This window comes from Rattus norvegicus, chromosome 10, assembly GCF_036323735.1.
Source record: "Rattus norvegicus strain BN/NHsdMcwi chromosome 10, GRCr8, whole genome shotgun sequence".
NCBI classification, from domain to species: Eukaryota; Metazoa; Chordata; class Mammalia; order Rodentia; family Muridae; genus Rattus; species Rattus norvegicus.
In genome coordinates, this window is record NC_086028.1 from 84,447,310 (window position 1) to 84,461,443 (window position 14,134).

The following is a 14,134-nucleotide window of genomic DNA, read 5'->3' on the forward strand; positions in this document are numbered from 1 at the left end:
AAAGAAAAGAAGTCTTAATTAAAGGGCCGGAGAGATGGCTCAGTGGTTAAGGTCACTGGCTACTCTTCCAGAGGACCAGGGTTCAGTTCCCAGCAACCACATGGAGGTTCACAACTGTCTGTACCTCTAGTTCCAAGGGATCCAATGTCATCTGCTGGTTTCTGTGGACAATGAACGTGGTGCAGGCAAATGTCCATAGACGTAAAATATTAAGAGATCCAACTACAGGTAAGTCATGATCTCTAATATTTAAGGATTAAAAAAATTGGGTGCTTGAAAAAGGAAAGCTAGTTGGACATAGGATAAATTTCCATCAGTAGGATTAGAAATTTATATATTATTTTTTCCATTGAAAAAAAAAATGGTATTTCACTTATTTATTTATGGTCAGATGCCAGCTCTCTTCATCCACCATGTGATCCCAGGGACTGAAACGTTGGTCATTCAAACCTATACCTGAGCCATCTGACTGCCTATTTTTAATTTGTTATTACCTTAATTTTCCTCCTGATTTTCTTCTCTGCCTCAGCTCTCATCTCCATAGTCACCTGCGGGATGACCCTTTTCCCCACAGGAGAAGGCAGGACTTCAGATATCTGCGCTTTCTTCCCCTTCGCTTTCACCCCCTTTCCAGGAAGTCCTACTTGTTCATCCTGTTTTTCCTTGGCTTCAACAACCTATGAGAGGGAAGAGTGAGAACAAATGTACACGTGGAGAAAATACAACACCTAAAAAGCATCAGTTGAGCAAACTTTAGAATTTTACAGTTGAGGTGATTCTGTGATCAGCCATGATGAAGACACAGTATGGGCTTACTTTGAAAAAGCAGAAACAGGGGCTGGGGATTTAGCTCAGTGGTTAGAGTGCTTACCTAGGAAGCGCAAGGCCCTGGGTTCGGTCCCCAGCTCCGAAAAAAAGAACCAAAAAAAAAAAAAAAGAAAAAGCAGAAACAAAAGAATTGAGTGCCTATGCCTAACTTCATCACTTAACCTTTCTGAAACAAAGAAGAAGCTGTGCCATAAGGTAAACCATGTACACACACATATATCTGCAATATCCAGAAACAAAGTATTGTTTGGGGGGTTTAAGTAACAAAGGACATTCGGTAACAGAGGGACCACCCCCAAAATGAACAACTCTACCCTTTCTTTTGTAAAAATATTAATTTTAGTTTATTTCTTGCCATCATTTGCTTCAGGCTGTTACTTAATAATGTTGTTTTTCCTTCTCTCTCTACAAGCACATTATCATTACTGATGTGTGTGCACGGTCACATACACACCACGGCAACCTTACAGAACCAGAGGCGCACTCTGCGCCTCCCCTGGGCTCTGGGGACTAAACTCTCTCTGTCGGGCTTTATTGGCTAAGCCATCTTGACTGCTCTCTGCTTCTGTCTCCAAGTTGTGCAGGATGGCCGCCAATCCCTGGGTGTGCCACACCTGCCTAACGTGTGGTTCCCCTCTTCCGAGAGGGGTTCTCTGTATAGCCCTGGCTGCCTTGAACTCAGAGATCTGCCTGCCTCTGCATCCTGAGTGCTGGGATTAAAGGCTTGTACCACCCCAGCCAAGGTTCTTTTTTTTTTAAAGATTTATTTATTTATTATATGTAAGCACACTGTTGCTGTCTTCAGACACACCAGAGGAGGGCATCGGACCCCATTACAGATGGTTGTGAGCCACCATGTGGTTGTTGGGAATTGAACTCAGGACCTCTGGAAGAGTAGTCGGGTGCTCTTTTTTTTTTTTTTTTTCCGGAGCTGGGGACCGAACCCAGGGCCTTGCGCTTGCTAGGCAAGTGCTCTACCACTGAGCTAAATCCCCAACCCAGGTCGGGTGCTCTTAACCACTGAGCCATCTCTCCAGCCCAGCCAGGGTTCTTTTATGTTCACTCACCATATGCTATGCCATTATTTTTTGTGCCATGTTATTATTTTTTGAAGTGCAAAGCATAGAGGGCAAAGGTTTATAAGTGTATGGAAAGTGCTCTATAATTCTATTACATCCTAGTCCTTGGTTTTTGACACAGTCTTACTGTGTTATGGTTTAGTCTGGACTTGAACTCACTTGGTAGCCCAGGCTCCGCAGACTTGTGATGTCCCTGCCTTAGTCTGAGGGCTGTCTACATGGCTACCACAGTCAGCCTCTTCATTATTTTGTCATGTAGTCTCTTTTCCTATATTTTTTCTTTTATCCAATAGAACTTTCTTGATAAAAAGACAGGTTGCTCGTGCTGGAAGGATGGCTCAGTGGTTAGGAGCCCTTACTGCTGCAAAGACTGAGTTCTGTCCTCAGCACACACCCTGGGTGACTCACAACTGAAGCTCTGGGAGACTGGCACCTTGGCTTCTGTGGGCACCTGCACCTACTCCCCCTCCACCTCCTCATCCATAAGGAAAATAAGAAAGGGAATGTTGCTAGGCTGTAAATAGTAATACAGGCTTTATAAATGCAAACCTCCAGTTCTTCCACAAAAGCAGCCAGGTCTTCCTTCCACAAATCCGATGGAGTCTTTTTCTTTAACGTGTTGAGCTCTTGTTCCTTCATAAAATCACCAAAATATGGGGTTAGTAAATATGTACAAGGACCATTCGTTTTTAAACAGAACACCATTTTCCCATGAGAACGAAATTAAACACTGACCACCCCTCCTACCAGCAGCTTACCTTCTCGTCCCTTTGCTTGCACAGCTCGTCCTTCTTCTCCTTGGTTAGATACCACAGGGGCATATCAAGAAGGTAGTTGAAGGTCGGTCCAGACTCCGCTGCAGGGCTGCTGCTTTCACTCTCGCTCTCTTCATTCTCTTCATTTTCCTCTTCTTCTGGGACCTGAAGGGTGAATTGCACGCGGACTATGAAATACAGACACACAGCTTCCTTTACTCTGTACTGTGACCTCTAGAAATGCTAGAAAGTAAATTTTACTTTTTTTATTTTTAAGATTTATATGTTTATTGTATATGAGTACACTGTCACTGTCCTCAGACACACCAGAAGAGGGCATCAGATCCCATTACAGATGGTTGAGAGCCACCATGTGGTTGTTGGGAATTGAACTCAGGACCTCTGGAAGAGCAGTCAGTGCTCTAACCACTGAGCCACCTCTCCAGCCCCAAATTTTACATTTTTTAACGAAGTATTTTTTCTATTTTCTTTCTGTGTGTGATGCTCTGCCTGTGTGAGTGTCACAGCAGGATCGTAAGCAGGACAAGCACATGTGGAGCTGCAGGGCTGACAGAGAGGGAGGAAATACCTTCTGCTGAGCTTCTTTCCAGGCTTTCACAGGGTCGGAGTCATAGCCTCTCTGAATCAGAACTTTAATTAATTCTTTCTTAGGTTTATTTTCTATTTAAAAAGAGAGAAAGCTTTGAGTAAGATTTGGAAAAACAAGTTATTTTTACGTTGTTAAGTCAAAAGATTAAAACTGGAAAATTAGAGCCAGGTGGTGGCAGCCCTCGAATCTAATCCCAGCACCCAGGAGGCAGAGGCAGGTGATCTCTGAGTTTGAGGCCAGCCTTGTCTACAGAGTGAGTTCCAGGACAGCCAGGGCTACACAGGGAAACCCTGCCATGAAAAACAAACCAACAATTCCCCTACCCCAACCTTCCTCCCTGCAGAACTATGATTTGCCTACATTTTTCTGCAGAACAGACAAGTTTCTGTAAGCCAGGACAAAGGAATTACCATGGGACAGTTCCAGTTAGACCATAGAGGAGACAGTAATCTACATAATCTTAAAATAGAAGGAAAACTTCCACTTCTGAAGAGCCTGGAACTCAATCCTGTTTTCTGGCTTTTATTTCAACACTTCATCAGGTTTTAGGGCAGTTTGCACAGAGCTTGAATCTCTTAGTTACAGAAGCACGGGGCACGTCTGTTCCCTTTCTCCAGCGGTTCTCTCAGTGTCTGTTGCAGACCATCATGCTTTAAAGTCAGTCAAAATCACTGGCAATGTACCTATTGTGCATGTGTGTCTGGTGCGCATGCAGGCCATAAGAGGGCAGCAGCTCCCTTGGACTGGAGTTATGGATGATAGCGAAACAACACGTAGGTGCTAGGAACTGAACTTGGGCTGTTTATAAATAAGAGCTGTAACCACTGAGCCATCTCTCCAACCCCTAATCTTCCTCTTATATTCAGCTTCAGTCAAGACTCTTCCTACTCATTTAAACCCTGTTTAATTGCTTATGAAATTTCCAGTAAAGCAAAAGATAAAACATCACTAAGATTTGCCATTTTCCAGTCTTCCGTGCTTATAAGGCATTTATAACCTTCCTTCATTTTAAGAGCAAATCAGTGTCTCTTCTTGTGATCAATTTAGCTATACAAGATTTCTTTTCTCAGACAGGGGTCATGTGCTCGCTGGCCTTGATTCTCCCCCCCCACCTCCCCCACCCTCCCACGCCTGAGTGCTGGGATCACGGCATGCACTAACACATGAAGCTGATGCAGAGACTGGGGTTGGACCTAGGATCTGTGGATGTCAGGAAAGCATTCTACCACTTTGAGAGCTACACCCCAGCCATACACAAGGTCTTTTAGTTCTCTAGATTCTGTGTAAACATTAACTGAGTATAGATTTCTTCAATGTTCAATCTAGGGGGATGAAGCTAATGCAGAATATAGGCTTAGCAAGTACAAGACCCTATATTTGAGCCCCAGTACCACTAAAGCTTTTCAAATAATAAACGATCCAGGAAGACCGGTCCCCAACATTTAGGTATAGATATTTACATACCAATGACTATTTTGCCATCTATTTTCTCTAATATAAAGCGAGCTTGATTATTCAGTTTAGAAGATTCTGCACCAAGCATTCCTAGAAGCCATTCTTTTCTTAATCCATAATATTTAAGCCTGAGCTCAAAGAAGTCTCTTAGAATATCCAACACAGTGTCATATTTCTTTAAACAACCAACATGGTCAAAAAGTACCTGGAAGAGAAAAGCACATTTAAGCTATGATCAATAAATTGGCTAACCCCCATAAAAGTTGCCTGATACACTCTTTAAAATTGTGATGTATAATTTTTAATTTACATGGATGTTTGTCTACATGTATATGTGCAGCTTATGCTTGTAGCACTATCCCATGAAGGCCAGAAGAGGACCTTGAATCACTTATGACTGAGTCAGACAGTCGTGAACTGTTGTGTGAGTGCCGAAAACAGAACACAGGTCCAATGTACAAGTACTAAGTGCTCTTATGAGTACACTGTCACTGTCTTCAGACACCAGAAGAGGGCATCAGATCTTACAGAATCTCTGGAAGAAGAGTCAGTGCTCTCAACCACTGAGCCATCGCTCCAGCCTTTCTTTTTGAGACAGGATCTGACTACATAGCCCAGGATAACCTTGGACTTCATAGGGATCTCCTGAGTGCTAGGATTATTATGATAATAGTTTTAAAGTATTATCTCTTACAAAATAAGACATACCATAGAGTTGCAAGTGAGACTAGTCTGGAGTTTGAAGACTTTGTGTAGTCCCACTCTCTCTGCCTCTGCCAATTTTTCTTCAGTCATCTTTATGACAAACTTCACAGTGGTATCTGTGTGGTATTCCCTATAGTCTGTTATTAGAGGGGGTGTCTTCTCGGTGCCATTCAACATAGGTTCTAGAACCTGTTCCTTATATGTCTAAAAAACAAAACCAAAAACCAAAACACAATAATCTTTGCTAAGGAGTCTCTTGAAAAGTCAACAGCAAAAACAATATCTTTCTCTTGAAAATCCAAGAATTCAATAGTTACTTACCTGGGTCCATGTTCTGATGGGAAGCTCAGTGATCTCAATGGTTGTGGAATTCAGAATAGCTACTTCTCCATTAATCACATACTGATTTGAAGCCAGTTCTTCAATAGTACCTTTGTAATTCTTATAACTTGGGAGCTAAATTAATAACAAAGATTTCTAAATGTTAAATCACAAATATGTTCGACAAACAAATCTAAACTATGAAATAAATCTCGTACTTATACCCTCTCTTACTGTCCAATCTACTCAACTGTGCCTGAGGAGAAACAGTTTTAACCCAGAGCACTCACCATGGGCAGAGGCTCTTCTCCATCCAACAGCCGCCTGATATTATTTACGACTTCACGAACATCAAAGTTGGGGATTTTGCAGGACCACCCAGTACCAATTCCCTCAGCACCATTTATCAGCACCATGGGTATAATAGGGATGTACCATTCAGGCTCAACACGCTGGTTGTCGTCATACAGAAACCGTAACGTGTGATCATCTTTTGATGGAAATAACAACCGAGCCAAAGGGCTAAAGAGAGCAAAGAACATCATTTAGAAAATGGCCCTGACACTTTTCACTCAGTTGGGCGTGGTGACACAAGCCTGCACTCGCTGGACAAAGACCTCAGGCAGCTCTCTGACTTCTAGGCCAGGCGGGGTGCATGGTGAGATGAGACCTTGCTTCAACAGCAAGCAAAAGCCTCTCAAGCTCAAGATTCAGTATAGGCAGGCAGATAATGAACATGTATTCTGTAGGGCAAAAGGCTAAAAAGGAAACTTAGACAATAGGTTACTTAGGATGCTAAGAAATGACTGTTATAGTAACATGTCTATAACGCTGGACCTGAAGATGCAGTCAGAGGATTTTGAGTTTGGGGCTTACCTTGGATATGTATTAAGACTGCTTCAAAAAACCCAAATTAAAACCAAACTAAATAAAGCAGGTGCTGGGGCTAGGTAGACAGCTCAGTCCATATGCTAGCACAAGGACATGAGCGTTAACCCCAGAACAACCCACTCAGTTATAACCCTGGTGCTGGACAAGTGAAAACAGGTGGCCTAGCTAGTCCACCTCATTCTAGGTCAGGAGAGGTGTTGCCTTATAAGAAATGGGGGGGATGACACCCAAGGCTGCCCAGACATGCATGTATGGACACAAAAAAATGCTAAACTGGGTAAAAACTTACAAAAGAACAATGTCAAATTGAGGCATGCGCCCATGGAAAGCTGGTACAAATGGATTTCTTCAGGCCCGGAGTTAGTTTAACCTGGGCAACATGAGTTCCTTCCGATCTCTCTTTTCTACCTCTCTCTGTGTATATATGTTGAGAAGGTGTGTATGTAATATGCATTATGTGCGTGGAGAGTGTTAGTGTGGACGCACATGTGGAGGTGCAAGGCAACCCTGGATGTCAGTCCTTGCTTCCACCTTTTTGAGACAGTCTTTCGTTGTTTGTTACTGTGAGGCCAGGTTACCTTGTTGTTGTCTCCTCCCCACTCCAACTCCTCAAGCTTACACTCTACTGCCTCCACCTCCGTAATGTCATCAGAGCACAGGGATCAGGGACATGTGCCAACTACTGCACCCGGTTCTTATGTGGGTTTTGGGACTCAGAATGCAGGCACTTGCTTGTGAGGCAAGGGCATCCCTCGCTGAGCCGTCTGCTTGGTGAGACACTAACTGGAAAGATGGTGAGGTGAGTGCTTACTACCTTTCCGGTGCAGAAACCACCACACTTGCTAATAAACTGAATAAAATAGTAAGAAAGAGTCAGGGGTGACTTCAAGGTTTTTAGCCTGAACAATTAGAAGGAGAACATGTTTTTTAAATAAGGACAATTCAGGATTTGAAAAACAAACAAAACAAAAAACCCCAGGAAATGCTAGGTGTGGTGGCCCACACCTTTCCTACTGGGGAGTCAGAGGCAGCCCGGTCTCTGGTGAGGTCCAGTGCTACATAGTGAGACCTGATCTCAAACAAAAAAAGCAAAACAACAATAAATGAATTTTGATTTTGAACTTTTTGTCTTTTGCATATAGGTCATATGTATATGTACATATGCATGTAAAGATCAGAGATCAACTTTGGGTGCCATTCCTCAGGAGCCATCCACAGTTTTCTGATTTTTGAGACAGCATCTCTTATTTGAGGCTCCATAATTAGGCTTAGATGGATGCCTAGCAAACCCCAGGAACCTGCCTGTTTCCACCTTACCAGTGTAGGGATCGTAAGTTAATAATTATAAATTATGAAAAAAATAGCACTGTGAGTTCGATGCCTGGTCTTCAGGGTGAGTTCCAGGGCAGCCAGGGCTCTACAGAGAAACCCTGTCTCAAAAAGCAAGCAAACAAACAAAGAACAAAATGAATTTATGAGTACGAGGGCTTTACCTTCGTGTATGTCTGTGTACCATACGTGTGGCCTGGTGACCAAGGAGACCAGTTGAGAGTGCCAGATCCCTTGGAAGTGGAGCACAGACATCTGTGAGCCACCATGAGGAGGCTGGGAGCCAAACTGGGTCTTCATAGAAGAGCAGCAAATGCTCTTAAATGCTGAGCCATCTCCCTGGCCCTTACACCTGACGCTTTCTTTAACAACGTGAATTCTGAGTGTGAGCTCAGATCTGCATGTTTGCACAGCAGGCACTTTGCTGACTAAGCTAATCTTAGCTGAGGGTTTGGTTTTGGAGGATGTGTGTATGTATACATTTTTTTGGTTGGAAGTGACTTTTTTTTAGATCAGTGTGATGAAGGAGTCCCTTCATAGGCCAGTGTTTAGTGTGGACAGTGGCTGACAACTGCTAAGTGTTGTTGCAAAGGTGATGCTGAGGCTGAAAACTGACCATCCATAGCATTGACCTTTTTATCCTTTGGTTGCATATTGCTTCGAGGCACTAAAGCAACTCACCTGAGCATTGTAAAGATGTACCTAGGGCTGGCTGAGTCCTTGCCACCATGCAGCCTGGTACCAAACTGACCAATAGGCTGTAGAAGGTTCAAATTATTGCTACCCACAAAATTCTGAGCCAAATTGATAATGGTCATCATCAGCGACATCTGTGGAGGGAAAAGAACAATCACTGCTCTGATCCAAAGAGGGACACAAACCTGTGTCTGTGTACGTCTTCACTACTTCAACTAAGTCATGCAGTCTTCTAAGGTTGTGAGGGTTAGATGTTTAGTGATCTTTTCAAGATGAATAGATGGCAGAAAGGGCACAAAACATAAGACTTCAAGGTGTCTAAACTTTTACATCACACAAGAATACTAAATCTTACTAAAAACCTATGAACATAACTTGGCAGACAAATATCCTAGTGGAATGTTATTTCTAGAAATAGAACTGTTGGTCAGAGGGTAATCATATTTTAGTTTTGAAAGGTTTTATAAGCTGTTCTCTACTATGGACAGAGAGAGAGCATCGTACACTTGTACCAAATGTGTTTCAAGGATAACTTTCAATTATTCCTGCTCAAGGCATGGTGGAAATGTTAAAGTGCATTTACCTCACCATGGTGATAAGAGGACATTTCTGCCACTGACCCAGCTAACTGGGCAACTTTCACCTCTCGCTTGTCATTCCGTTTGAAACAAGTAAACAAAACCTTTCTCTGACCTGGTTTCAAACCTTTAAAATGAAAGAACAATCATTAGCATTTTCAATTTAGTAATTTCTGGGCATAAATCACCATTTCATGGTAAAAACAGACTAACCCACTGGCACTTACCATCTACCATAGATGGGATAGATCTTTCATTATCAGAGTTTGAAAAGAGGATAAGTTCCTTGTTAATGAAATCATTATAGGTCAGGTACATAGTGGTTTGTCCATACAAATAATCCTAAGGGACCAAAGACAGCATTAAAGGGTCTGCTTGGAAATAAACTACTGGTCTTACCAACACTTAGTACAACACTAAAAACACTCAGAACTATCACTTCTTCACTCCTTAAAACACCCTAAGTGAGCTGGCAAAAGACCATTGAAGACCGCAGTGTTCTGCAGCAGGGACAACTGCAGTAGGTGGTCTGAGGTCTTCTCCAGACCTGCCTGTTTAGCTAGCTGTCCATAATTTTGTTTTTCTTTCATTAGAGACTAGAATCCCTGTAACCACATATTTTCTTCCTTCTTCATTTGATGTTTGAGCATTCTTGACAACTCCTTTTCAAAATGCTGGCAGGATTTGTTAGAACTTAGTTTAAATCCTGCCTGTACAGAAGTGAATTCCTCCAGAAAATACTCAAAACACCAAGCATAAACTGAGAGAAGCCATCTAAGTTGATGCTTCCTTCTGTCTTTTTGTAATTGAGAACATTCTGTCTTTAAAATATCTCCTGTGTTTCTGTCTTAATTGATTTGGATTCTATTCAGTATATTGCATGAATTAATTTCATTTGTCCATTTATACTGTACATATTCTTCATTGCAATAATAAATATTCCACAATTAAAACGAAAACAAAACCAATAGGTGAGCCAGAAAGTGGTGGCACACACCTTTAATCCCAGTGCTTGGGAGGCAGAGGGCAGGTAGAAAGATCTCTTCTCTGTGAGTTCAAGGGCAGCCTGATCTACAGAGCAAGTTTTACAACAGCCGAGGACAAACAGAGAAAAACAAAGAGACAAATAATCACAAAAGGAAAACAACAGGTAGATGATGTTGCTGCTGTCTAACACCGCGGTGTGTAAAACACTGAAGCTCTTTTGTAGGGGAAGTGGAGTGTTACTAAGAATTAAACTCAAGGCCCAGGCAAGCACTCGATCTCAGCTGTAGCTCCAGCCCTTTAATTTTTTTTTTTTAACTTTACTTATTCTCTAGCCCAGCCTGACCTGGCTGCTTGTCATATAAATACTTCATATTACACACAAGAGCACACACTTGCAGGTGCCTGACCACATGGTAACTGTTTATAGCAGCATCAGCATAAACGTGTGAAAAATGTCTTGCCTCTTAACTTCAAGACATTTAAGGAGGTGGTCTTGCCTATGATTCAAATACTGGCAGGAGGATCTGTGTGAATTCAAAGCCAGCCTGGTCTACAAAGCAAATTCCAGGCCAGCCAGGCCTACTCAGAGAAACCCTGTCTGAAAAAAAAAAACAAAAAACAAAAAAAACAAAAAAACAAAAACCAAAAAAATCGGAGTTGGGGATTTAGCTCAGTGGTAGAGCGCTTGCCTAGCAAGCGCAAGGCCCTGGGTTCGGTCCCCAGCTCAGAAAAAAAAACAAAAACAAAAACAAAACAAAAACCAAAAAAAAAACCAAAAAAATCCAAACAAACAAAGAACTCCCAACACCCGAACTTTTTCAATGCCGTCATAAGCTCATAGGACCAGTGTTATATACTATAGTTATTACAAATTTTATACTGAAACTACTGCTTAGTAATATTAACTTGGTGTAACACCAATTCTAAAGTCAATTAAAATAGCATACTTTATGGGATATATTTAAAGCTCTTACCTCAGGAAGGCCAAGTAACTTCCGCTGTCTTCTATCTTCCATGAAATTAGTTAACCATTCCTTTCGATCATCGACCTGTTTTTTACTAAAGGCCTATAAATTAGAAGGTAGAAAAGATGTCACTGGTACTTACTGGTTCCATTTTTTTTTAATTAATTTATTTATATGAGTCACTGTCACTGTACACTGTCGCTGTCCTCAGACACACCAGAAGAGGGCATCGGATCTCATTACAGATGGTTGTGAGCCACCATGTGGTTGCTGGGAATTGAACTCAGGACCTCTGGAAGAGCAGCCAGCGCTCTAAACCACTGGGCCATCTCAGCAGCCCGGTCCCATCTTTTTTATACAACAGAAACATCAAAGGTCCCATTTTCTAAGGTATCTAGTTCTGTCACTCAGATATGCTTACAAAAATCACTTTTTTTAAACATGTATTTATTTATCATGTATACATCATACAGCTTTCTGCCTGCATGTACACCGCAGGCCAGAAGAGGGCACCAGACCTGATTACAGATGGTTATGAGCCACCATGTGGTTGCTGGGAATTGAACTCAGGACCTCTGGCAGAGCAGTCAGTGCTCTTAACCTCTGAGCCATCTCTCCAGCCCTCAAAAAAGTTTTATTTCATAAAAAACTCTTCTAGGGTTAACTGCTAAAATTGAGCACAAACCCTCTTCTGGGAGCTAAGCGCTGTAACTGAGCACACTGATAGTGACTCCTGGAGGCAGAATGGACAGGGACAGTCTGACTCCAACTCACCAGGCTGATCGCAGCATCGTCTTCAGGGCCAGAGTATTTGAACTGAATACGATGTCGTTTCATATTTGCAAAATACTCCTTAGCTTCCTTTGATGTGCTCGTGCCCAAACCTACAGAGACAAACAAAACAGGTCAGTTCCCCATGTAGCCCTACAGAACAAAACTGAGAATTTCTACGTAGGTTTCATCACAAACCTTTGTAGTACTTGACTTTCCATTTTTTGTGATTTGGATTTGCACTCTTCCATTCTTCAAACTCGGGAAGACTGTAGAATGCTATTTCTTGCTTGTTTTTAGACACCTGTGGTAAAGAGCACATCTGTCAGTGTAGGCTCCCTACATAACGTAGCCAGTTACAGGTACACCCAGCATTGAGCATGGCCTTAGAGTCTTTTTGCATCCTTGAACATTCATACCTTTACAATAGGAGTGATAAATTCTTCTAGAAAACGATGTCGCAGAAGAGATGGCCAATTGTGATGGATAAAATTGATCAGCAAGCCTTTGATGTGGGAACCATCTTGGTCCTACAAATATTTGAAAAGCCAAAACACAAAGAACTATTTAGAAATAAAATTACCACCGATAGGCAACTTTTCAAAAATTTTTCTATGCAAATTAAAAACAAAGCCTATTTAAAAGTAAATTCACTTGTCCTGTACATATGTTTACTAGAGATAATGGACAAAGTTTCTAGAAACATCTTTTTGTGGCAGGAAGTAGAGCAATAGTAACACCTGCTTGCAGTTCCAGCCATTCTGTGTGTAGGGCTGGAGAGCTGAGCCCACACATTTGACAGCAGTTTAAAAAAATCTGACATAACTGACCTGATCTGTCATAATCATGATCTTCCCATAACGAAGAGTTTTCAATGAATCTTCATCCTCATAGTTTTTCTTGTACTGAAGCCCCACAATCTTGATGATATTGTTAATTTCAGCATTTTCCATGATCTGAAATGCGTTTGAAAAGAATAAAGAGATATAATCATAGGTTTTGCTTGAATGTTTATAAGCCTCTATATTTTGAATTATTTACACTTTAGTAAATCAGGTCTATTAAGACGCCAGTGAGTGAGGAAACAAAATACAAGCATGGATTCCTGCATTATAAACTAGAAGTAGATCCCCTCCCCTCCGCTCCGCCAGCCCTTCTGTAGTACTGGGGATTAAACACAGGGCCTTGTGCATTCCAGACAAGTGCTGTACCAGAGCTGCACTCTCAGACCTAGGTTCAGATTCTGAAAATAGTATAACCACTTACCTGTTTATGAGAAGCTTCTCGCACATTGAGTATTTTTCCTCTGAGAGGGAACACCCCATATTTGTCTCTTCCAACCACTCCAAGTCCTGAGACTGCCAGAGTTTTGGCTGAGTCCCCTTCAGTCAGGATAAGTGTGCATTCAGCAGAGTTTCGGCTCCCTAAAATAAAACATACAAATTAATTTTAGCACATTTAACTCAATTTAAAGCATAATCATTTAAATATACTGTCAATAAACTCTAATAAAGCAGATAATGTGGGAACCTGAACTTGTATCCTAAGAGCATCAAGTATTCTTATTTATTTTTATATGAGTACAGTATAGCCATCTGCAGACACACCCGAAGAGGGCATTGGATCCTATTACAGATGGTTATGAGCCACCATGTAGTTGCTGGGATTTGAACTCAGGACCTCTGGAAGAGCAGTCAGTGCTCTTAACCTCTGAGCCATTTCTCCAGCCCAAGTATTCTTAACTGCTGAACTAACTCTCCACCACACTCCCTCATACACATCTTTTCCAGTTAAGGATCATAGTAAATTAATACAGTAGTACACCTTACCTATGGTGTGCTTTAAAAACATATTTCTATTATTTTGAACTATATGTCTGTGAGGTTCATTTGTGTGACTGCAGGTACCTGCAGAGGTCAGAGGCATTGGATTCCCCTGGTGCTGGAGTTACAGGAAGCTGTGAGTCATCCAACATAAGCACTGGGAACCCATCCTGGCTCCCCCGTAACACTAATACAGGCTCTTTAAAGCTGAACTATCTCTCTAGGCCTTATGGTTTTACTTTTCCACATTTCCAATTAACAGTAGCCTGAGAATATTAAGGGAAAATTCATACCCAATTATGACAGCTCACGACTGTAAGCCTAGAACTTTAGAAAATAAG

General features: G+C 41.8%; 1 protein-coding gene across 1 annotated transcript in view; it reads right to left on the bottom strand.

The window, feature by feature from the left end:
* Top2a (DNA topoisomerase II alpha) overlaps nt 1-14,134 on the bottom strand; it is a 31,140-nt gene that overhangs the window by 5,356 nt on the left and 11,650 nt on the right. The window contains exons 12-28 of the mRNA NM_001393768.1: nt 13,237-13,394; nt 12,801-12,926; nt 12,390-12,500; nt 12,169-12,274; nt 11,974-12,083; nt 11,209-11,301; nt 9,475-9,589; nt 9,253-9,374; nt 8,655-8,803; nt 6,044-6,275; nt 5,754-5,888; nt 5,436-5,636; nt 4,737-4,932; nt 3,252-3,343; nt 2,666-2,827; nt 2,457-2,540; nt 495-677 (exon numbers count right to left, since the gene is read on the bottom strand). Coding sequence (NP_001380697.1) covers nt 495-677; nt 2,457-2,540; nt 2,666-2,827; nt 3,252-3,343; nt 4,737-4,932; nt 5,436-5,636; nt 5,754-5,888; nt 6,044-6,275; nt 8,655-8,803; nt 9,253-9,374; nt 9,475-9,589; nt 11,209-11,301; nt 11,974-12,083; nt 12,169-12,274; nt 12,390-12,500; nt 12,801-12,926; nt 13,237-13,394 — 2,375 coding nt within the window. The remainder of the gene's footprint in view (nt 1-494; nt 678-2,456; nt 2,541-2,665; nt 2,828-3,251; nt 3,344-4,736; nt 4,933-5,435; nt 5,637-5,753; nt 5,889-6,043; nt 6,276-8,654; nt 8,804-9,252; nt 9,375-9,474; nt 9,590-11,208; nt 11,302-11,973; nt 12,084-12,168; nt 12,275-12,389; nt 12,501-12,800; nt 12,927-13,236; nt 13,395-14,134) is intronic.